At 37.5% G+C, this 25435-nt stretch overlaps 2 protein-coding genes across 3 annotated transcripts in view; both read right to left on the reverse strand.

Annotated features, from left to right (window-relative positions):
- Positions 1-5677: 5677 nt before the first annotated feature.
- tmem174 (transmembrane protein 174) lies at positions 5678-7724 on the reverse strand (the record flags this gene model as incomplete). Its single annotated transcript, XM_084115520.1, has 2 exons — positions 5678-5774; positions 6919-7724. The coding sequence occupies 2 exons, from the start codon at positions 7722-7724 to the stop codon at positions 5678-5680; spliced, it is 903 nt and encodes a 300-aa protein (XP_083971646.1).
- Positions 7725-17416: 9692 nt separating this feature from the next.
- LOC311083112 (F-BAR domain only protein 2) overlaps positions 17417-25435 on the reverse strand; it is a 50134-nt gene continuing 42115 nt past the window's right edge. For both annotated transcript variants that reach the window (XM_084114398.1, XM_084114397.1), the window contains 7 exons: positions 25189-25300; positions 24808-24963; positions 23694-23826; positions 21611-21810; positions 21001-21065; positions 20076-20240; positions 17417-19893 (listed from right to left, as the gene is read on the reverse strand). In XM_084114398.1, coding sequence (XP_083970524.1) covers positions 19871-19893; positions 20076-20240; positions 21001-21065; positions 21611-21810; positions 23694-23826; positions 24808-24963; positions 25189-25300 — 854 coding nt within the window. In that variant the 3' untranslated portion in view covers positions 17417-19870. The remainder of the gene's footprint in view (positions 19894-20075; positions 20241-21000; positions 21066-21610; positions 21811-23693; positions 23827-24807; positions 24964-25188; positions 25301-25435) is intronic.

A 25435-nucleotide genomic window follows, 5' to 3' on the forward strand; every position in this document is an offset into this window, starting at 1 on the left:
ATTTGTCCATTTTTAAATTGCATTTTTGTCCATTTTTGATTTTGTCCAAAATGCAATTTGTCCATTTTTAAATTGCATTTTTTAACCCAACGTTGGGTGAGACCATATTTGACCCAAAATTGGGTTAACACAACCCAGCAGTTTTTAGAGTGTACACATGTTCTGCTCTCTCTATGCATAATAAATGACATTCACAAGTCAGGTTAAAGATGCACCAACTCTGTAATAAAAATGTCTGATAAAAGGTGTTCACACCTGGTGTTGTTATAGGGAGGCCTTCTTTCTTTGAGCTAATGTCCCTGAATAATAACATAGGCTGTATCTAGTCAAATGCCTTCTCATTCACCTCATCCAAAGGTGCTCGGTTTGATTTAAGTCAACAGCTGTGTTCGAAACTGCCAGCCAATACCTTTGAGATGAATGGGAATGCTAAGGAATTGCTTTATCTAAATACATAATTTACAATGTCTGGCAGATTGGCATACTACCATTTGACCCTGCTGGTACATGCAGGAACTGCACCATCCAACTGCAGCTCATTTTACCCCATTCAAAAAAAAAAAAAAAAATTCCAAGTGACATGCAGTATACATATTGATATTATTTAGTTTACCAGTGCACAATTCTAAGGGCTTTCAAAAGCGTGACATTGACTTATTTTATAATAATAATAATATTATTAAACTTTAGGCAATTCTTCTTTTTCTTATAATTCCTGACAAATTATTTAACATACGAAATAAGACTCTTTTGTTTGAAATATTAATTGAATAGATGACAGAGTGAAGCAAAAAAATAATATAAACAGAAAAAACACACAATAAATAAATAAAAAAGAAACAGGGATTATACAGCGTGAAACATAGCCTATCTTTTAATTTTCTTTTCTTTTTTTTGCTTTAAACAACAAAACAATACAACATACATTTTAGAGCCAGGGGAGCAAATAAAACACACACACACACACACACACACATATATATATATAAAATAATAATAATAATAAAAATACAAGACCTTTGTATCAATCAAAGATTTTGAAGACAGTACACAAATGAACAGTCTTGATAGCTTTTCCATTAGTACTAGATTGAATAGTAGAAAAGTAATTTTCAAATTATTTTAGGAATACTGAGAAAATGGGCTTTTTGTTAGAAAACTTACACTTATGGATGTGAAATTTGACTAATAAAATGAACAGATTAATTGCAAAAGCCTCCTTAATAGCGTGAAACATATCTATCGAAGGGACTTACATTGATGATGATGACATCACTGCTCAAGATGGTCGCTAGTGAAGAGTTTGGTACTATTTTAGTGGCAATTTTTATGAAATGATTCGTACGGAATGTACTATAGGCTATAGGCCTAAAAGTAGGCTATAAAGGCCCACCCCGAACCAAAAACGTAGCCTTTCGTACGAATTCATACGAATTAGCCACCAATTCGCCAAAACGTAAAACAGTTAGGCTACGAATTGCCACAAGAATGTGTTTTGCGAATTTTAGTTATTTATTGCTTTTAAGAGCTCTATAAAAATCACTGGTACAATATCAATACAATAGCCTAATAAAGGTTAATGCCGCGTTCCAGGCAACCTGTAACCCGTGTTTTTCCAACTCGTAACTGGGAGTACATCGATCTAGTACGAGTTCACGGGTGGGAAGTCACGGGTTTGACTGCCGTTCCAGTGCACTTTCACGGGCATAAGGTTGGAAAAACACGGGTTACAGGTTGCCTGGAACGCGGCATAAATAGGGTACTTGCGATTTATCTGTTGCTTGGGGGAAAAAAATTAAAAGACCAACGGAGACACATTTTTCCACAATGATGATAGTCGATTTAGGCATCAAGCAGGGGCTAATGGTACCCTGGTAACCCAGAGTTCTCGCGAGAGCACAAGTTGAATTTGCTCAGCGAGTTACTCTGGTGTTGAGTAATGATGCTCATTAAATATGCCCCTCTATCTGAGCTGCACCAATCACATCGGGTTATCTGATAGGCGGGCCAGAGGCGAGAAGAGACAGCGCTGCAACTTCGAAGTCATTAGTAAACATTGCAAGATGGCTATGGATTAACACCACTTGTTTGAAACAGCTTTGGCCGCTACAATGAAAGATTTAGACTTGCCTTTTTCTCTAAAAGAGGAACAGAAGATGGCGCTCGAATCGTTCCTTTGCAAGAAGGGCGTTTTTGCTGTTTTGCCGACCGGATACGGTAAGAGTCTAATCTACCAGTTAGCTCTGCTGGTTGCTAAGCGATGTTGTGATTGGTTGTAGTGTTATCCAATTGCGTGCAGTGAGATTTTCAAATGCATGCTTGGTGCCGCCCCTTGAGCTGGCCGATTTTCATTAGTCGATGCCAGACCATTAATCTTTTAGATTTAGGTCTGGATTTCCAGGCTAGGCTAATGGAGTGATAACCAGAGACCTGATATCCTGGCATTTAGCTATAGTTACAGGTGATTGGCTCAAACATACCTGGCAACAGAAATGAGCACCGATTTTATAGCTATTTTATTTTAAACAGTTGTTTTAAAAATAATTATTATTATGAATTGTAGGCTAAACAATGAACCACCAGTTACATTAAAGCATAAGTTAGCATAATTGCATCCGGGGCCCTGCCAAACAAACAAGTGCTAAGCTACTAGAGGTGCATGGCAAAGTTAACAGATGGCTTCCTCAAGGTAATAGACCTTCTTGTTTCAGAGACGCTTGTGTTAAGGCTTCTTTACAGCAGAGTTAAAGCTGCTCTGTACCTGCTGATAATTTTGTGTAGACATAATGTTGCATAAAAGCCAGACAAAAATATGCCTGCTCTGACCCACCTCAGCCCCTAGAATAAAAGTATACAGTTGAAATTGCTAAGTAAATGCATTTATGCCACCTCTGAGCCTGTGTAAAGACACCTAAATGCCACTTCAGAAGCGCATCCGTGACACCTTTGCAGTCACAGTGTAAATGTGGCGTGAGATATTGAAAGCTGTGTCATGTTAATTCAGACAGCCAGTGGAGCAACCCGTATGGTTGTGCATTCACTTTCCTCCTCGTTAATCTGGACAAGTTAAGATGTTAGACGTGTTCTGTAATAAATAAAGCGGTGCTCTCCAATAATGAGCGCTGTCGGCCACCCGCGATTTACTGCGCAGTGAAATTAATGAAATTCACATTGCACTGCGGTCTCGATAAAAAGGCACAATACAAATTCTGGGACACTGTTTAAAAATGTATTTGATATAAAGAACTTTTGCTTTTTGGGAACAAGTTTAAAGTCAGCCAATTTATAGATTATAACCAATCGTAAAAAGATAAATGCAGAGTGCGTTAGATGTAGCCTATAGCCTTAGTTATAACTTTGAAAACAGTGGAGACAGTGATTGTATAAATGTCAACATTTACAACAAGAAAAGAAAAAAAATGAATAGAATTTTTCGTGCTGCTAATTATTTGTTTATTCATTCATTCTTGTCTATCAGGCGCTCCACTCATAAAATTAATATTTCGATATTAAAATGTTGGACACTGATTTCAGACGTCTCAGCACAAAGGGGCTTGGGAGTAGGCTACCTTAAAAGTAAACTCAGCAGTGGACCGGAAATTGTATTCGTCACTTTTCTTTCTAATAAAAATAAAATGCAACCTCATATTTACCCAAGTAAGCTCATATTGTATTAAAAAAAGAAAAAAGAACAGAAAAATAATTAAGCACATCATTTTGGTAGCAAATGTTAATTGGGGCAATGCAATGGCAAAAACGTGTCCTACCTGAATTTATATAAATATAAACCACGTTCGCAACAGACAAGCATAGACGCTTGAGTCTTAGTTTGAGGCATTTCCCATGGCCTGTTTAATAGACCTCCTTGAGCAGTACCCGAATTGGCCATTCAATCCCATTTAACGAAGGAAGGTTGTCTGAGCAGATGCTGTTACACTCTGAGGCAGAGATGGCAAATGTTAAAAGCACCTACGCGGAAAGTACCGGTTGCAACTCCTCAGTTATTCTTGTTTAGAAAGTTTATTTGTATTGTAAGTTTTTGTATTGTTTGTATTTGTAAGTTCATGAAAAAAAATGTTGTGGAACTCATTTAGCTATTTGTTCAATGTAAAATCCGGTTTTCATGAGTTTAAATGTCAGTTGACACACGTTATGAAACGCTATGACCCAAGATGCTTACATTTGCAATTCTAAATTTAAACGCCAATATCTTGGGTAAAGTCTATATAAACAAAAGAAACCAAATAAAAAATATAAGGATTTATAGAACAAAATTGAAGAAACTAAAATTTCTGTTTTATATACAAAAGGTAAATGATAGATCATCTGAATAAGCAGGGTTTTATGTTTAATAATTTTATAAAAACAAACAAACAAACAAAAAAATTAATATTTCGTCTGAACAGAAGGGGAGGTTGTACTTTTTGTGTAGCTACTTCTACTATACCAAAGATCACACAAAATGAGACCTTGTGAAGAGCGCGCGCGCGCGCACACACACACACACACACACACACACACACACACACACACACACACACACAGCTATGTTTCTGCCTATAAAATTTCCCTCCCTGTTTGCCATTCTGAATGAAAAAGTTTTAAATGAAACGAAGGCAGAAGGTGGTGATGGCATATAAGTATTTTAAACTACAATAAATTCATGCACCAATATAAAATAACTTAAATAATTTAGATGTATGCCCACTATTTCGAATGTACAGCACTGTTTGTTGGACCGTTTAGGGATAAGTTGTAGATTTTTAAATAAACTTATTTTTAGTAGAATTTTTTTTATATTAAATCCAAATCCAATCAAATCTAATATAATTAAATCAAAATTATTTAAGTTTGATAAAGCATGCAGGCGGAATTCAACAAGGTTAACGAATTTGACTCAAAAAGTATAGGCAAACAATGAACATATAATGAGCTGTAAAAGAAGATAATTTTTTCTTCTTCTTTTGTATCACATTGCTCGAACATTATTTTAATAGCTCAAAAGTTTTGTTAATTTAGAATTTTCTTGCAGGGTACTTTTTAAGTAGGCCAATAGCAAATTATTAGGTTTTATAGGCCTACTTAAAATCGATTGAGTTTTCTTCTCTTCTTATCGACCCATAACAATAGAATTTAAACAAATATATAGCTTCATATTTCCTAAAATGACATACATGCCCTTCCAGTTAAAGGCTAGCAGGTTCACAGACATCCTCGTTCGCAAAAGGTTAAACTATCCTTTAGACAATGTTTTGCGGTTATGACAGTTGGACGGGGATTACGCGATTAAAGTTATTTGTCAAACTTTCAGTTATTAAAACGAATGCACACACAAAAAAAGGAAATACACCACCTTCCACATTGTTGCTGAAATAGGAACTTTGTCTTACTCTTTCTGCCCCCATGTGGCCCTCACCGGACGCTCACGTGTGCCATGAAGTTCTCAGGAACCCAAGAGGACACTAGTGAGCTCAGTATCATGAGACAGCACACAATATGTGTATAAAATAATTTGTATACATTTAAACTACAGTAAAAGGAAAGCTATATTTTTCAAACATGGAAACCTCAGTCACTATATTAAATGTCTTACATTTTTAAAATATGAACAATTATTAATATTCAGACTCAGAGTTTTTTTAAGTTTTTTTTTTTTTTTTACAACATAATGTAACAACTAATTGTCAAAAAGCTCCTCGTAAGCAGGTGGAGAAGAAGCGCTCCCTGCTGTACTCGCTTTCCTCTCTTCCTCTTCCTTTGGGACGCCGTGATTCCTGCAACGAAACCAGCAAATGTCAAATAATCCACTTATGCCAGCAGCCAGCCCCTAGTATTTTGTGCAAAAAAAATAAATAACGCAAAGGTGCTTAGCTGTTATTTTAGCCTATATGCGTTGCATTATATTTTAGAGCAGACCGGTTAGTGTTGTTGTGACACGTTTTGTTTACGTCTAACTCAGTTTCGTGTGTAGGCTATAGTTAAAAAAAAAGGTTTTAAATAAGCCGTCATTGGAGCAGCAGTACCCGTTCAAAGGGTACACCAAAAACTTTACTATAATGCTTATTTCTATCAGACAATTATGAGAATTAGTACTTTTACATATGAATATAAAGGTTCACATTTGTACCAAAATTGTACAGCTACCTTAATGGTAGGCTACTTATCTGAAATGTTACCGCCCCAGTGACGGCTTTTATAGCTACCTTTTTTTCTTCTTCTTAAGAATCGTAACACCAATAGAAAACAGACATTTTAAATTTTGTGCAAACATTTTTTTTTTTTTTTGTGGTTAATAAATTTACTCGTTTAAAATAATTAGGTCATCCCCAACTAACCCACTTCCATTCTTATAGGCTACTCCCTGCCATTTCACATCAATTAACATGATCGTAAATCGAATTAAACCAGATGTAAAGTTATAGCCTAAGTTCAATAAGTTTTTTATCTTAATCCTTTATATTTTTACACGCTCATGTACGATAGGGATTTCAGCTCTTTTAGTTAAACTTCGTAATTAAGTTAACTAAAGTTACTCCAGTTCTCCCCTGAGCTTTTAAATGTAATTGCAAATTTAACTGTTACATCTGAATTCTTACAGCCGAATGATTTATTAAAACTTCACCGATTAGTTTGTACCATGCACATAAGACTAAAGAGTTCACACATACAATTTCTTAAAATGTAGCCTAGATATTACATTCCAAAACTGATGTACATTATTGGTTAGTGATTTTCTTTAGTCTTCAATGTTTAGTGTTCTTTAAAATATGGCTTAATAAACCCATCTCTTTAGATACTTACTACCAAAAAGTGACTAGTCATTAAAAAAATCATCTTGAGCTGATATTAAGACAGTTTCTAGATGTATAAATCTAAATGAATCTAATGTACACCACCATCCACTATTCATCATCATACCTGTTTTCCCTTTGCTCTGCTGTGGCGTTGTCGTATTCACCGGAAATAAAGCCGGGGTTTTCCATGGGATACACGTTGTAATACTGTGGCGGTGTGCTCACTGTGACTGCTAATGGTTGGTGACTGGAATGCAAACCATTAACAGGGCCAAGACTTTGGTCAGGTACTACAGAGGTGTACGGTGGTGGGATGTACTGGACCACAGTGGCCCTGTGGAAGGTAATGGGCTGATTGAATCTAGTAAAGACAAACGATGGTCCTGAAAGGGGCGGCAGAGGGTCCATTTCAGGTGTTCTCTCCCCATCATTCTGTTTGCAGTTCAGGCAGTAAAGCATTCGGAACTTGCAGATGCTTATGAGCACGAACGCACCTCCTACCGACAGCAGAACGGGCCCCAGAAGCTGTGTCCACTCGTAGTTGTGACTGGCATTGTAATTTGTCCACCCCATAGCCGTGAATGTCATGCCAACCAGGCCCAAGAAGACTCCAGAGAACAGTAGTGTGACACCAGCTTTGTCTCCATCTGACACTTGACTGTCTGAAGAGGTCGGTGGCTGGCTGGGCATCAAAGAGACAACATTCACAGGGGCATCACTTGGACTCTGGGTGCTGTTTGAGATGGAATTACAAACACCAGCAGGTACTGCATCACTTGGCTCGGCAAGAGGGTTTGTCCCCTGATTCCTACTTTCCGTTATGTTCTTCCAAAGATCTAGAACGCTGTAATGTCTCATCTGGCCAGAACTGCACTGATTTTGTATGGTGGCTGAAGGATTGAGACACTTGTCTGAGGAATATTCACTCATCTGTGCCTGGAGGATCTTTTAAGAACTTTGTTAAGCTATTTTGGACATTGGCTCAGAAGCTTAGTTAACAGGTAACAGATCATTACTGCTATGCTGGAAATTTCAACACTCAGTCATCATATTGGTGCGTGAGCAATGAAATGTGTAATCTCTGTGTTGCATGACAGGAGACATGAAGGAAATTCGCAGGTCCAAAGACTAAATCTAAAATGGCTTTTTACCAAATATAAAAAAAATACTACCAAATTAACTGCCCTTTCTATAGAATAAATAGATCAGTCAAACTTGATTATGTACTGTAAAGCTGTCCAAAACAACACTGGACCCCCTGACTTAAAACCCACAAAGACATGTTTGAAAATATCTTCTATTGTGATCCACAAAAGAAAGAAAGTAAATGATCACAGACCACAGAATGTTCACTTTTGGGTGAAACATTCCATTAATGTATGACCAAAATCAAAAGAGCAAAGTCTATGGCAAGTCTATAGTCTATACTTTTTTTTAAATCAATGAACTATAAAAGTTTCAAACACAAGGGAATCATGCAATTACACTGCAATAGGAGCTTCCTTAAATGGGCCAGAACATAGAGAGAGATAAAAAAAAAAGCTTTGTTTTAAACAATATCAAAATAATTCTGCATCACTTTTACTTTTTCAAAGCCGCATCTGGAGTCCTAATGGATTTATTTATCAAAACAATGTTTTACTCAGAGCAGTGCATGACCTTGCAAATTTCAACTAAAATACAGTTCACTAAAAACACAAACTGTCACTAAACTTTGATGACGCATTTACCTCACAAAAACATTTGTCATATTTTAACTATTGGAAAATTACATAAGAATTACAGTATATGTATAAAAATATATATTTATTTCTCACTACTGAACTCATATGCATATGGCATGTTTTATTACAGACTTGTACACAGACCATTGTTTACCTGTTGTCGTGGAGTGGAATATGAATCAAATTTGCAAGTGAAAATTGGCCCATACTGGCTCAAGACACCAGTATGGTTTGAATCTCCTGATGGTGAAAGAAAATGTGATATTGTGCATATTGCAACTCACTGAACTGAACTAGAGACGCACTACAATTCAGCTGGAGCTTTAAATGCAATAATTTACACCTCAATCATGTTTTTTAAAAATAAGAATTGTGAGTATTGAGCTAAATTCTTCTAGCTCTTCATGAAGATCAAGCAGTATGTCAGAACTGTCCCAAGCTGAAGACTTTGTTTTAATTATTTTTCCAAAGCTTGAGGAGACACCTGAGACACATTTAGGAAGAGAATAGATTCCAGCACAAGAATGTTTAAAATCAGCCCAGATTTTGGGCCGGACACACTCTTTCAATTAAGCCGAGTCCAAATATTTATGAGGAGAACATTTCCTCTTTCTCTCTGTCGCTCTCTTTGTGATCATGGAGTGTGTAGTATGCATGGTAATAACAAATGTGTGTGCTGGTGTGTGTGTGTGTAGGATAGGTCTGCTTAAATTATATCTTGGCATTCGCAAAGCTCAAATACTGTCAGTGTGAATGCTTTGGACAACCTCCCGGTAAGTCTTTGTTTGATTCGTCCCATTTTGATTCTCACTAGCTGCTAGTTATTTGCATTGGATGCAGTGACAAAACAAAAATAGAGAACGTCTTCATATGACCCTGCACTGAATTAATTATTAGTATAGAGACTACATTGTCTCAGTATTGTACAAACATTAACAAACCTTGGTAACGCATTTCTTCATTCAGCTTTAAATGATTAGCCACCAAATTAAATCTTTTAATATTTGCAATTGTGGCTTACTTTAGATTCCTCTCATCCTAATTTACCTAGTCTCCCCTCTTCCTTCCAGTGGTTCATATGCAGCACAATATCCTGATCGCACGCTAGGTTGCATGAGCATCCACGTCCTCCAATGGGAAAAGCGCATCTGCAATCACAAGAGGGGCCTTAATAGGATTCCATTGCACACACACTCTCTCTATTCCTCCCTCTCTCTCTCTCGCTCTGACCACCCCTTCATCTCAACCCCTTTCACACAGCGCGATGATCCTGGGAAATTGCCGGGAAATTGCCAGAACGCCTTCTGTGTGAACGCAAACTCGACCCGGGATTGATGCCGGGTTGGGGACCTAGTAAAGCCCCTTTCACACAGCGCTTTGAACCCGGGAAATTGCCGGCAAATTGCCAGAGCGCCTTCTGTGTGAATGCAAACACGACCCGGGATTTATGCCGGGATCGATGCCGGGTTGGGGACCTAGTAACATTGCCGTGTTCAGTCCCGGAACTCGCGCTGTGTGAACAAAAGCCGTAATAATGCCGTGTCGTAGTGATGACGCTGAAGCCAGGATCGTTCCCCAGCTGTGAAACGGTGCATAATGCGCAAGTTTATGATCGAATCAGAGAAAAAAAATGCACAAGCGTGGTTTCTCGAGAGAGAAATCGCAGCTCATAAGCAAACTTATTAAGACGCTGCTGAGACATTACAAGTCACATCCATGTCACGTGTCTTTACGGGATTTTTACGGGTTGTGTGTGAACGCACTCTCTGATTCCGGAAAATCACTGGCAGTGTGAATGAACCAAAATCAAACGAACCCGAGTCAAATCCCGGGTCACTTTATCCGTGTATTTTCCGGAATCTGTGTGAAGTGAGGCAGAATGTTGCTTCATGCCATTGTCACGTAAATCCCCCACAACCAATAATTGGATCATTATTGCAGTGATTATTATGTTTCTAGCATTTTATATGTTTGGCAACAGTTCTTCTAACCCTAATTGATGGAGTGTGTAGCTTTTAATTTCTTAAACATCCATGTAGGAAAACGCATCATGGCCATATTCCAGGATGAGAAAGCCAAGATTCATTCAAATTTTGATGGTTGGGAGGGAGCATGAAAAATAATTTTCACACATGAATTGGCACCTCTGAGTCCAGACCTTAAATTTATTGAAAGTCTTTGAAATGTGCAGGAGGAGACTTTACAGAGTGCGCGACTCTTGCATTGTCAATACAAGATCTTGACCAAAAATGGATGCACCTCTTGATGGAAATAACATCACAACACGCTTCCATAGACTCTGTGTGTTTTTTATTTATTTTTTATTTAAATGTCTGAAACCTAAAAATAAACATTATGTGGTTGAAAACACTCAAAAGTCTGTTTCTGGTTCAGTGTCAGCCAAAGAACGAAAGCCCATTTGAATTTAGCAGTTGATCACATGACGCATTGAACGTTCTAATCATACTGGTGTGATTGTACGCATCAAAGGGATACAATCGATCATGTTTCGGGGGTAGAGGGGGAACAAATTGACACTAAGGGCGGGGGCAATGCCCCTCGTGACGCCGGGCCTGGCATTAAATTAGGTAAATAGAGTTCATCAGCTCCAGTTTGTATCCAGCCTCCCATGGAAACTACAGATGCCCCAACACCCGTGCAGAGACGACTCGACGCCTGTGAAGAGACGACTCGACGCTGGCGATATGTTATGCCCTAAATTAATACATGATTAACTAACTGTATTTTTCTATGTACATTTCTGAAATGCACTTCCTGTAAAGCTGCTTTGAAACAATATGTATTGTGAAAAGCGCTATACAAATAAATTTGAATTGAAATTTGAATTGAATTAAATATTTCAATATAAATATTTTTAAATGTATTATTTTATCTGACAGAACATTCTAAGACTAAAAAAAACTGTGCAAAACAATCAGCCAAGATGAACACTGCAACAATATTACAGTAATATTAACACTGAAGTACTCTGAAGTGATTTCCACTAATCAAGAACGAAGACGCAAAATACTGCCAGTTGTGTTTGAAATTAAACGAGAGGGAGTCCATTGTGTAACACATGAGACGTGAAAGTGGCAGCAGTTTCAGTTACAGTCTGATATACAAAGTTGCCATGGATGACAGTAAATATTAGAAAATATTACTGAATGCTGCAGTTGCTCACTTGGAATCAATTATTCCATAGCGCCATGCTATGTGATTAGATATGATTCTCTGCAATACAGGACACAAAGCCTAGATATCTTTGGTGTGATCTGGTGCAAGCAATATTACCTCATCTTTGGCTGGCAGATAGTATAGTAGACACTGTGGGGGCTGCTCCATGGGAGTTAAGATGTCGCCATCCTCCATCATGGCCCCCGACCTTGTGACAAATTGCCCATGACGTGGTTCTGCTCGCCAGGCACGAAAGCCTATTCTCTCTCACATCTCTCATTCCCTCCAACCTGCCTTTCTCCTGTCCGCCCATTGTTCCATCCTTCCACTGCTCTGAGCTTTCATGTACCATTTCTCTTTTTCTCAGTATGGAGGAACAGTTTTCCGTTCACCAATCTGATTTTGAACCAACATGCATTGCATAGAGGCAAAAACAGGATAGGAGGGGGGGGATAGACACAAGGAGAGAAACAAATGCTGCTGCTGAGCAACTGAAGGGAACCAATCACAATGATCACAGTAAAAAGCCAGGCAGTAGATGGACAATTGTATCTGTCAGCCTGTAAAAAAAAAAAAAAGAGAGTGAAATTTAATATCCAAACTTGCACAGGTCAAACAAACATTCACTCTCGGCATTATGGTTGTGTTGTGAGCCTTTCAAATAGTGAGAGCACCACTACAAATGTCTTTATGGGTCTGTTGTATACACATTTCACTATATTTAGTGTAGAGTTAAAACATTCAGGCATAATACAGGACAATATATCTAACTGCATCAGTCTCAAACAAACTGAATATATTTTAAAGATTTAATTCAACAAAATTTGCAGTGTCAAATTCATTGATTATTTCAGCACTCATTGTATGAACCTGGTACTTTGGTTCCAAATGAACTTTATAATCCTGGAAGAAAACAATAATCAATCATAATAAATCTTGAACAGATTGAAAGCTATTCTACCTATTCTCTCTCTCTCTCACACACACACACACACATCCCTTTACGTACGTTAAATCTAAATGGGGTCATTCCATAGACTAACCCTAACCCACACCATAACTCTAACAGAAAACTTTCTGCATTTTTACAATTAATAAAAAAAAAATATTTACTTTATTTTTTATCCTGTTTTCACAAATTAAGATGATTTAAAGTGCCACTATTATGCTATTTTAAAGGTCCCTAACTTTGTTTTGGTTTACATGCATCCAAGGTAAAAAAAAAAAACCTTTAATTTTCTCATAATATACATTGTGGTATCAACTCTTTTCTCACAGTGTCTGAAACGGCTCGATAAAGGATTCAGTCTCTCTGAACCCCTCCTTTCCGGAGCCTACTCTCCTCTGATTGGTCAGTACGGCCATTACCATATATCTGAATTTCAGCTCCGGAGGCTTCATCAGCACTTGATACACAGTGATATGTACAGTAACATAGGTTTTACTGTATCAGTTTGAGCCCGAGTCCTCGTCCTTTGGAAGTGCATGCAAAGAGGATTTGCTTTGGCAGCTCAGAAAACAGCATCTTCTTGACATGTCGACAACACGAACCAAAATCTTCCATGCCTCAGCTAAAGTCAGTGATTGAAGGCAGGTCAAAGTAGAGGTTGTGTGTGGGCAACCAATGAAGATCAGTAGCTGACGACTCATTTCGGCAGAATGGATTCGTTCTTTTAGGATACAATAATTTTATTTGTTGTGCACTTTTATCTTTAAAACTTTGCAGACCTTTTACATTCACAAACAGCTATATTTCACACTGCATTAAAGGAAATATTCAAAAAAGTATTATAGGTGCACTTTAACTCACTTCTGGGTGCATATTTGTCCCCAAAACATAGTTAAGTAGGTTCACACATACAATACTCACATTTACAGCTATTTAAATTGGAACAAATCATAGATATCTAGTGAGCAACAGAGGATCTATATGTTGCAGAGAAGCCTAAAGTAATTTCACATACTGAAAGTCTACTGTGATTGCTTTATCTCACTTTTGGGAACAATATTGGGCCCCAAATAAACACACGCAAACCTCATCAAATTCAACAGTTCTTCCCATGTCCAGATTCATCTCATTTACTTGAGGACTCAATATAACTTATTCACAGCAGCGCCATCTTGGAAAGAAAGCAAGGCTGTGAGGGATAGACATACATCTCTTCAGTAGATTATACTGTTATTTAATGTGTTTTTGGATTGTTCTGCTGACGATTTACGAAACACTGCAAAAATATCTTTCCAAGAAATTTCTGCAGACAAAAGACTCTGGATAACATGAGCTGTGGAAAATTATAAGTGATACAGCTTTTTACAGCGGACGTCACCGAAAACACAGTGAGTCTATCCCTCACAGCCTTGCTTTCATACCTGTCATGACTCATGGCGCTGCTCTGAATAAGGTCTATTAGCCATCGCAGCACCGGTGAGGCTCCATGGCTTCAGTAATCACCTCAATGAGTCAACAGAGCCTAGAATTAGTAGTGAAAGCATTACGAGTTGCAGAGATGTCACTGGACAGATGACATGGTACTGAAACAAGGTTTCTATTAAAACATCTTTCATCATATGGATTCTAGACGGTGAAATATGAGTGTCTGGAGAATTTGAAGGATTTCAAATGGTATAAGCGAGCTCCTCTGTTGCACTGTTGTTTTGGGAGACCTACCAAAGGCTGAAGAGAGGGAGGAGCCGGCAGATGTGGATGGAGATCAAGAATGATATTAGGTGTGGTTAGAAGAGGAGGAAGAGAGAAAAGAGATGATACAGGAGGATAGATGTTCTTAGAATGGAGAAGAGAAGAAAATAAACAGAATACAGTCAGTAGATGGGTGCGGGTGGAAACATGGAAAGATGGAGAGAGAGAGAGAGAGAGAAAGAAAAGCCAAAGGATTAAAGAGGAGTAAATGAGGGGAACAGTGTGAGATGGAGGAGAAAAGCAAACACATTTTTAAGTTATGAAGGTCCAGCTAGTGTGTTTGCTCAGATGGTTTTGCTCATACTGAAGAGGGGGGCGTTGGATCAAAAGGCCATGTCATTCTGTAATGGAGCATAAACGTAAGTGATGCTGCTCCTGCTCTCTCCTTCTTTAATAACTCAACTCTATTACCCCACAGAGTCTCTGCAAAAACACAGCCTGTGACAACATCCAAAGAACATTTGAAATCAGTTAGGTAAAGAGCCGAAAGACCCTCTCCTCTTTAACCTTCTAGGTAGAGTTTAATATCTTTAATATGTATCACTTTGAGTGACTGATCGACTGGTGTTGATCTAGAGTGGAGGGAGCCTATTTTGCATCATAGTAGAATAAGTCTCTCACAGATTATACAGTAACTAACCACCACATCAGATTAAGTAGCCTACTAAATTAATTTCGATGTTGTCCCGGATATTTAGACCAACAACACGACTGCTAACCTGATATTGTTTTTATAAAAGAGTTAAATAAACAAAAACAAAAAATGGTATTAAGCAACTTGAACTTACATTTTAGATGCCAGTTCAGTTGGCTTGAAGCCATCGCTGAATTACGTTAACCATCACGAGTCTCCTGATTTAAGACCATTTCACACCAAGGACGTTCTAATTCTATAAGATTATGGTCGATGACACCGCAGCTATTGATACTTTGCACGTGACGTCAGTTGTACTTGCTGGCGGGCAAGAACGTCATTCTCTAGCAACGAAAACCAGTAAACTAATCAAGGATCTTGCCAGGACGTTGCCAGTTTTAATATACAAAAGTTGGTGTTTTGAGGTGTACACGACATGCCAGATAGTTGTTGTGCGATTGGATGCACTAACCGCGTTTGTTGCCCGCCAGATATCACGTGACTGCAAAGTATCAATAACGATAACAACACAGAGGAAATATCGTTACCGTTGGAATCAGGCGGGAAGGAAGTCGACCGGAAGTTGAAGTCGGCCGGGTGCCGACATCTTGTAGCAGTACTTCACTTGCGTTAGCATCCCATTGACTCCCATTCATTTTGGCGTCACTTTGACAGCGAATAACTTTACATCTGAGGCGTTTAAAGACTCCATTTGTCCATTATTTATTTCTAAAGATACACGACAATGTATAAAATGCTCCATTACCTTGTAGCTTATGTTATGGACCCGTAGAAGCAGTTTTTGTAAAAGTAGGCTAACGATTGCGTCATAACCACGCGACTCTCTGTCGCACAGTAGAGAGATTACCGTATAGACGGGAGGAGAAGCTCGCGGGCAATCGGGGGGACGTGGAGGCAAAATGACAATATAATTAATCAGAATACCTAGCAAAAGTTTCTCCTGCTCCAAGCTTATGGACAGCTCCTACTCACACTCTCCGTCTCTGCAAGATTCGGAAGGGAATGATTCAGATTTCTCTTGGCACAGCTACTAGAAGACAGACGGGTTGCTCACGTGGTCCGTGTAACGCTTTGCTCGGTTTGAGTCTGCGCGTCAGGAAAGGAAGTGCTAAGAAATCGCTGAAAATGGGCTTCACTTGTCTCAATTGAGTTCCAATGGGGTCGCTGTGTCCATTTCTTTTACTGTCTATGGTTGGAATAACTTTCACGGTAGAACAGTACGGAAAACAAATTGTCCGAGAGCATTTCCGTTGTGTTGCGAACTTATGTTTGCTTTTTAAATTTCGTTGTGTTGTGCACTACTGGGCCACCGTAGGTTTCCCTTTTTGAATGACTAACATAGATGAAAATATCTGCAGACAGTTGTCTCATTTACACGCAGGCGCAGAACGCGCATTCTAGCTGACGCTGACAGTCGCCTGTAGTTCTCTCGGTGTGTTCAAGTGCAGATTCTGAAAAGAATCTGTCTGTTACGCACAAAAATAGCTATAGACAAATGGAGTGTACAATCGCGCGCACACACACACAGGACTGAGAATTATTGTTATACAGGTGTCTAAACAGCATTAAATCCAGATCAAGTGGTGTAATCAGGATTAAGCAGGTCTGATGTAGATGGAACTGTGAAGCGTGCAGAGGACTTTTCCGAAAGGGTTCATGAAGGGGTCTCCAACCCTGACACATAGGCTACGTAAACACATAAAAGACACACACGAGGTGTGTAAGAAAGCCGAATGGCTAGCACATGTGGGCAAGTTTTATTTCACTTTGCAAGGAGCACTGGAAGTGTAGCAGATGTGTTCAGAAGCATGACTGTGTAAACATCTGAATGTTGAATTGCTTTATCGTTAAATCTATCCATACTCTTTCCAAACTAGAAATCAACCATCAAGTGCATGGAAAATGCACAAATACATGGAAATAAATCAGTACTATAATCTGTGTCTGTAGCACTCAGTTATCAGAATAGGTATGTGCTCTGAAAATTCATTTAGTACTAAAAGTAATCAGATATACACAAGGTTTTCAAGAGGTCAGTGTGTAAACTTATTGGGGGAATGTACAAATTGTCACAGTGCACTTCGGATTTCAACTTCAGGCTTAAGTTCAGTTAAATGGCGAAACCGTTTAAACCAGCCGTTTTAGCTGGAGAAATTAGGGTGCACATAGGAAAAAAAAGTTCAATCATCACAGACCAGCATTTGTCTAAAATGACTCGGATGAAAGGTAAGCTACAAATTTTCTTGAAGATGAAGGTCATCTTGACTCATGACAAAAGGAGGTATTATTGGTTGAAAATTGAACTGAAATAATTTCATAATTTCTGAATAGATATTCAAACGAAAAAAAACAAGACAGACAAGTTAGATTTCTGTAGTATTTCTTATATTTGTATAGCTTTATATATTACACATTTATTACTGACACAGAGCGTCATAAAGCAGAGAAACATGGCGGAAATATTTGTCAAAATTTACATTAGGTGAGAAAAAAAAAAGAAATTCACACAAATGGTTTAACATGCCATTGAATGTGGAGATAAAAAGCTAAATAAAAGAGACTTTTTTTAAATGTTCAAAAATGACTGAATATTGACGTGATGGCTGTAGAGGCTGCAAGAACCAGCTTGCTAACTACACAATTAGTTCATATTCACTTGAAGAAACCAATATTGTATTTGGATGCTACATTGACCCGGATGTTCACCAGTTGATTTCTGCCTCTGTACTGACACCAACACCACATTCCATACTGAAAACAACTGAATTAAAATCACAAATATTTTTAAAAAATGTACACAAAGACAGTGAGAATTTTTAATATAAAATTTTTAAGTTGTTACTTCACAAAACTCTTAGGCTGCTATCAAAGAGTAAAAAGTTCCTGGTGAAAACAAGACGTCAGTCTAAAGAACGCCATTGTTTTCAGATTCATGAAGATCCTTCATTGTTGGCATTTAGTGTTTAGTGTTTTTCATTTTAAGGTACAAATGGTGTCTGCTATGGCTGGGATTGGGGTAGCCCTTGGAGACGTGGTCCTCCACAGAGGACAAGGCAAATAGCCCTTGTATGGGAGACAGACCCCCTTAAAGCACTGTGAATGCTCACCACTGGCTTCCAGCTCAAATTGAGAAAGAAAGACTAAATGGAGAAAACTCTTGACGTTACTAAGATGATGGTGAACTGCTGTGGGACAAAACTAATGAAATATTTAAGAAATAAAAGAGTTAAAATCAATGCGTGGCAGTGGGGAAACTGGGACACTGCCCGCATTTAATCTTCCCCGTAACTTCCATTGGCTCATTGTGCTTTGATCTGTATTTGGCAAACTTGCTCAAAGCAATTTTAAGAAACTAACGTGTTCAGGTGATTATTAACATGAAACACTCAAAAACAGACGTGATGGCACATTTGGTGAAAACATATATACCGTGTCCCTTCAAATTACATTTACCTAAAAATTTGGTAGTATGTTGTTAATAAACTACACTGAAAAGTGTGCACGTTCATAATTCATCTTAATATGCTAATATTCAAAACAATTTGGTCTGCTTATCAACAAGGATCCCTCCAAATAATCAGGTCAGTGTTTGTAATTAGAATAATCTCACAGTGAATTCTTTCGCTGGGTATTTTGGTATTATTTCTGCTCAGATTTCAAAATATTCCATCTATAAGTCCTGAGTTTACAGAAAACTTTTGGATGATGTCTATAACGGGAACAGCGCATGCTTTGCAGTGAACTGTTTGAAGGACAAAGGCTAAAGTTTAGGCAGTGTTTTCCCTTCAATATCCCATTAGGAAGCATAAAGAACTGAACTGGCACTTAAAAAATTAAGGAAGAGGAAAACAAATGGGGAAAACATTGTGTTCTTTTAGACTTAAACATGCAATTATTTGAAGTAAAGAGGCACTGAGGTCAGTGTATATACGTTTCCTTTTGCTGTTAAGCAAGACACACAACTAACCAGTAGGTTCTCTTAACAATGTTAAAGTGAAAATGGCACTAAACTGTAAAAACAATCCAAAAATGTAATTTTGAAAGCTTCTAAATTCATTGCACATTCATAATAAAACAATAAAAATAAAAAACAATCTGAATTTAGCAGACGAATGTGCAATGCTCAGCTATGAAAAAGACCATGGCAGTCTAGACAAGTAAGGCGTTCTTGTGAGCATGAAGTGATCTATTGCTGAGGCATTTTCTCCCGTCTCTCCTTTTTCATTGTTTTTTTCCCTCCTTTTGTTCTCCTCATTGTCATTGTGATTGACTGACAGACATTGTGAATACAAATGGAGAAATGAATGCTCAACAAATATCCGGAAAGATTGTTAGTGCAGTGTTTTTTTTGTCCTTTTTTGTTTAGATATGCTTTATGTTTATACACATATAATTCATATTACAAATTGTTAACTATACATATCAAAATAACATACCCTACCGTTCTGACTTTATAAAAGTCTGAATAGATCAAAAAGTATCAAAGATTAAAGATTAATGATTTCATTCGCCAGTATCCTGACATTCCTCCTCCTTTCTTTTCTTTTTTTTTTATTTTTCTTTGTACACAGTGTTTGATACTCAGTGCTACGTTAGCGTGTAGTATAAAAATCTCGAATCTCCAGAAAGGTGCTTCACTGGAACTGGATCGTTCAGAACGCAGAGAGGAAACAGAAGCATGAGAGGCTTTCACCCAGACAGCCCCCTTTTTCCATCCTCTCTTACAATCCTCCATAAATATCATTGAGAACCAGTGACAGAATTAATGAATGAACAGAAATGAACCTCCAGATTCCCTGCATTTGAGAGCGGATCTCAGATCTCAGCAGTCAGCCATATAGCGGCCTGTGAATGTAAACAAACACATATTGACATTTTATCTCCTGACAGCTCTGCCATTTCAAAGACAAAACTACTTTGAAAAGACTCTTGACTGAAAACTCTATAATAACATTATGATGTCAAATCATAAAATCTTCTGGTGATAGTGTATCTGGTGCTTTGGTGAAGTCCAAAATCATTCTTACCACTGGCGAATCTCTTCTTATTGAGGGAGAGCCGGTAACCGGAGCCAACTAGTTCCATATCTACACCAGACAGAGTGCTGCCCTCGCTGAAGAACTGAACAGCCAGGGTGGCAGGGATGGATGGACCATCAGACAGCTCAAACTTTGCCCTCAAAGAACCAGAGCCTGACACATACATACACACAGTCAACACTGAAGTACTTTGTGTCAGAAGACTTTTTAATCTTTACATAACAACACAAAATTACATTGTGGGAAATGAGAAACAGCCCTGTAATGCACTTTATTACAAGCTGAGTGTTTACTTTTGAGTCCAATGCAGGTTGTGTGCAACGAATTTCCTCATTCTGTAAAACAGGTCGCATCGCTTCCGGTTCAGGTCTTTTGTATGCGATTCGTTAAATATAGAGCCTTTTTTTTTTACTCAAGAAACCTTCAAAGGAGCGAGCAAAGATGAGCATTACCGATGTCCATCGCATATGCAGGTTGATATCTAATTTTTTTTTAGTTTTCTTCTCACTAACATTTAAATAGAATAAAACACCAGCAATTAAAAGGACTAGCTAAGGTAGCTGATTACCTTAAAAGTCCATAGATATCGCCGTCAGTTCGCACTGCCGTTAACACTTTCTCCGACAAGAGGATGCAATGAGACCCATTTTCCTGTTTGTTCATGTGATGTTTTATTTAACTGCCCCACAAGTATAGAACAAGGTTGTTTTGTACCTTAGTTTCGTAAATCTTTTTTTTGGTATGTTTTTTAAAGGAAGTTTTGAGTTTTAAAAATTACATTATGTTTATGTTTATATTTTTATTTCAAATGATCATTGAAAATGTTATTTTAAATGATATGAGATGCACAAAGATGCTACTTTAACAATAATATGAATCAAAATCTTGGTTGACAATGGTGTATTTATCTTACCTTCATTTTCAGACTTGACAGAGAGGTCACTCAGTTTCCATAATGTCTTACTCTGTTCCGCATTCCTAATTAAAACACAGTAACAATCAAATAAGATAAGATTATGGCTAAGATTATGCATACAATATCATTCAACAATTTGCGGTCAGTAAATTTTTTTTTTTTTTAAGAAATTACTACATTTGTTCAGCAAGGATGCATTAAACTGATCAGAAGTGACAGTGACTTTTACTTTTATTTCAAATAAATGCTGTTATTTTGAACTTTGTATTATTCATAAAACAATCCTGAAAATAAAAATATATCAGTTTCCACAAAAATATTAAGCAGCACAACTGTAAAATGTAACAGGAATAAATTAAATTTTAAACAATTATAGAAAATAATAATAATAATATTTCACAATATTGATGTTTTTACTGTATTTTTGATCAAATAAATGCAGTCACGGTGACCAAGAGAAACAAACCAACTTTTGAAAGGTAGTGTAAATTTTGTAAAATCACAAATTTAATATCACAGTGATTGGGTCCATACTTCAGTGTTTATTTGTATCACAAAATATTGCGTGTTTGTTTGTATGTTTATGTGCCTACACCCTCCAACTCACCAGATGGCGTTGGGGAGTGACTGCATGTTGGTGACCCCGCCATTGACAGGCACTAACACCTGTAGGTTGGTGAGCGCAGCAGGGGGCTGCATGGCCTCTGGGTTGTATCGGTAGTCCACTCGCAGGTCTGTTGTAGTAGGGGCACATTTCCAGTATACCACGAGGTTCAGAGGCGTCGACTGAATACCATTTGAACATGCCTGAGAAAGGAAGGCCAAAAGATTTTTGCTCACCACCTGAGCACAATGGCTTATCATCAACCTGATTTACACAACAATAATCAGGCGAACTAAATATCAACAGTACATATACAAAATAGCTGCACGATTAATCGTATAAGGATTGTGATCTCGATTCAAACACCCACGTGATCTTGTTTCTTAATGACGATTCGGGTCTGTCTATTAAACCTTTCACAAGTAGGATCACAGCAAACATTCAAATCTGTGTTCACGCTGCCGCTGACCCAGAGGGAGCAGTTGTTCATGTATTGGTATACAAAACAGCTTCACAAACAGTCTTTTCTTTTCTAATTCTGTGTTACAATAATTCAAATTATCACAGAAGTACTGGCATTAAAATGTATAGTTCGGATATAAACACTGATGTCCATGGTAGCGATCAAAAGAGAGTAAATCTCCTTTTTTTAACGCTTACACCAATAGTTTGTACAGTCACTTCTTAACTGAAGTGACAGTTAAGAAATATACAGTATATATCACTGAATCATTCATTCAAGAGATTTGTTTAAAAATGCTGATTCATCCTGTAATGAACCAAGTGGAGTCTTTATGAGTCAAGTCAAGTCACCTTCATTTATATAGCTAATATATTAATATAGATTGTTTCAAAGCAGCTTTACATTGATAATAGGAAATTAATGTAACAGAGATTGTTTTGGCTTTACAGCAGCTCTAGAATAAAGTTATTGTCCAGCTAAAATGAGTTTTGATAGATTCACTTCCGTTGCAAAGATCATTAGTTATTAACTTATGTGCGTTTGAATATATATGTGCGCAGGCGTGTAGTCTTTTTTTACAACTTGACCTCAACAAATTACATGTCTGGCCTTAAAAATGTATAATACAGAATTATTTATCGCTTCTGCATAGCCATGTGAACTGGAACTATTTTGACAGCGTTTTATCTGTACAGAGGTAAAGGGAAGGAGAAGGGGGCCTTCACAGGGGAGAGACTAGTTGACACTTCAGGACTGCATTGTCGACGTGTCCAGGCGCAGGTCCTTCATTATATCTGGATGCGGCCTGGATCTGGCGGACTGCGGTAAAACTCGGGATAAACAGAGAGACTCATATTCTAGGTTATTACATGAGGACGTTTTTTGTCCAATAATTAGAATCTCTGTTTTTTCAGAATTTAGTAGTAGGAAATTACTAGTCATCCAGTTTTTTATATCAGCTAGGTTTTTTATATCAGCTAAGTTTCGTCAGGGCGTGAAGAAATATAGAGCTGAGTATCATCAGCATAACAGTGAAAACTAATGCCATGCTTCCTAATGATATTTCCAAAGGGTAGCATGTACCGAGTGAAAAGCAACGGTCCTAGTACTGAGCCTTGTGGTACGCCATACTGAACTTGTGATCGATGAGACATCTCTTCATTTACTGCTACAAACTGATAACGGTCAGATAAGTATGATTTAAACCATGCTAATGCAATTACACTAATGCCAACATAATTTTTGAATCTATTTAAAAGAATGTTGTGGTCAATAGTATCAAATGCAGCACTAAGAGTGTGTGAGTCGTTGAATCATTTATTCAAACCGCTTTTTTAAATAACACAAATCAATTAAATTGTTTTTAATTAGACTGCAGCAATTAACATTTTGTCAGAACCTCTAGTGAATTACATTTTATTTTGTTTAGTTGTATATTCAGAATCGTGGGAGAATCGTGATTTCTATTAAAAAAATAATAATAATTGTGATTCTCAATCGTGCAGCTCTAATATGCAAGCATACTAGAAAAGCTAGTACTAACAAGCTTTACTCACGTGTTTCTTGAAGAATTCATTGACTAACAGTATTATCCCAAAGGTAACAGAATGGAAAGCTATGAACCTGGTACTTTAGGATGTCCACGTTGTAATAGGATGCAGTAGGATTCTGCTCAGAGCTCTTCCTGAGGTACGCCGTCAATGCAGACATGTTCAGCCAAAAGTCCTTAGTGCTTGTGTCACTCTGGGAGGAGTCACTGGAGTCACACACACACACAAAGAAAACAGTATTAGGAGCTCAATAATTCAATGCTGTGTGTCATTGGAGCAGCATGGAATAACTAACCCTAGTCCAGCAGCTCAACTATTAAATCACAAATCCCTCCTGATTTGAATAGCCATGCCTGAGAACTGCTGGCACGAACTCACACAACATGAAAAAGGATGTGGGTGAGTGAGAGCAGGGTGAGTTTAGCCTGAGCACTTTAGCGATCATGATGCTACTATATGGAATCATGAATAAAGTAAGAAGGCTGTTACAAATATACAAAATGTTTTATCACTTTCTCATATACACATGATTTTTTTTTTTATTATTATTTTGGTAACACTTTACAGTAAGGTTCATTAGATAACATTAGTTAATGTATTAACTAACATGAACCAACAATGAGCAAAACATTTGTTACAGTATTTATTCATCTTTGTTACTGTTAGTCAATAAAAATACAGCTGTTCATTGTTTGTTCATGTAGGTTCACAGTGCATGTTAAAAAATGTTTAAAAAAATACAACCTTTGATTTTAATAACATATTTAGAAATGTTAGAAATGAATATCAATATTATTACAATTTAAAATAACTGTTTTCTGTTTGAACATACATTTTAAAATGTAATTCATTCCTGTGATGGCAAAGATGATTTTTCTGCATCATTACTCCAGTCTTCAGTGTCACATGATCATTCAGAGATTTTTCTAATATGCTGATTTTCTCATTATCAATGTTGAAAATAGTTGTGCTGCTAAATATTTTTGTGGGAACTGTATGCATGTTTTATCAGCATTCTTTGATGAATAGAAAGTTCTAATGAACAGCATTTATTTGAAATATAAATATTATTTAATGCATTCTTGCTGAATTAAAGTTAAATTACTTTATTTGTAAAAATTCCCCAAAAACTCTTAACAGTAGCGTAACATTAGAAGAAACAAGTTAGTGTAAAGGCACACACTCACCTGTGCAGTAGTTGCTGGTTAGGCATAATTTGCTCTAATCTGCTGGTGTTTGAGAGTTTGAAGCTGAGTACAGCAGGAGACGGAGTAGAGGTGAAAATCTTGATGATGCCGCTAGGGAAGGACAGGGTCATGTCTCCTGTGATCTTCACAATGCACCTAAAATCACATTTTTAAAAATCATTTTACAGAGATCACACTCACAAAGAGCCACTGAAATATGTCAGAGCTTAGAATAGCTAGACTAATGAAATAATTAATTATTTTAGAAAAATACAATTTTTCCATTACTTTTTAATTCTATGATATTTCAAGGTTTTGTCGTCATGTGTATAGTATGTAAAGTCTGTGTTGTCTTAGCAGGGCAGAAGACATTAAACTCACTTGCTGGGATCTGCTCCTTTGAAATACGCATTAACAGACTCTGTGAATGCTACAGCAATGGGCAATGCATCCTGGGAAGCCAGTGTCACTGGACTGGGCCCACGAGATATCCCTATGAGGAAAAGAATCAGGAGGAAGACAGACAATAAAAAAACAGACATCCAAGTATGAATAAAAAATAATAGAGGCATTCTGAGGAATGTGTTTCAGTTAAGATAATTGAAATCTCTGCAGTGACAAACAATGA

The sequence above is a fragment of the Abramis brama genome, assembly GCF_963993115.1.
Source record: "Abramis brama genome assembly, chromosome: 5".
Taxonomy (NCBI): domain Eukaryota; kingdom Metazoa; phylum Chordata; class Actinopteri; order Cypriniformes; family Leuciscidae; genus Abramis; species Abramis brama.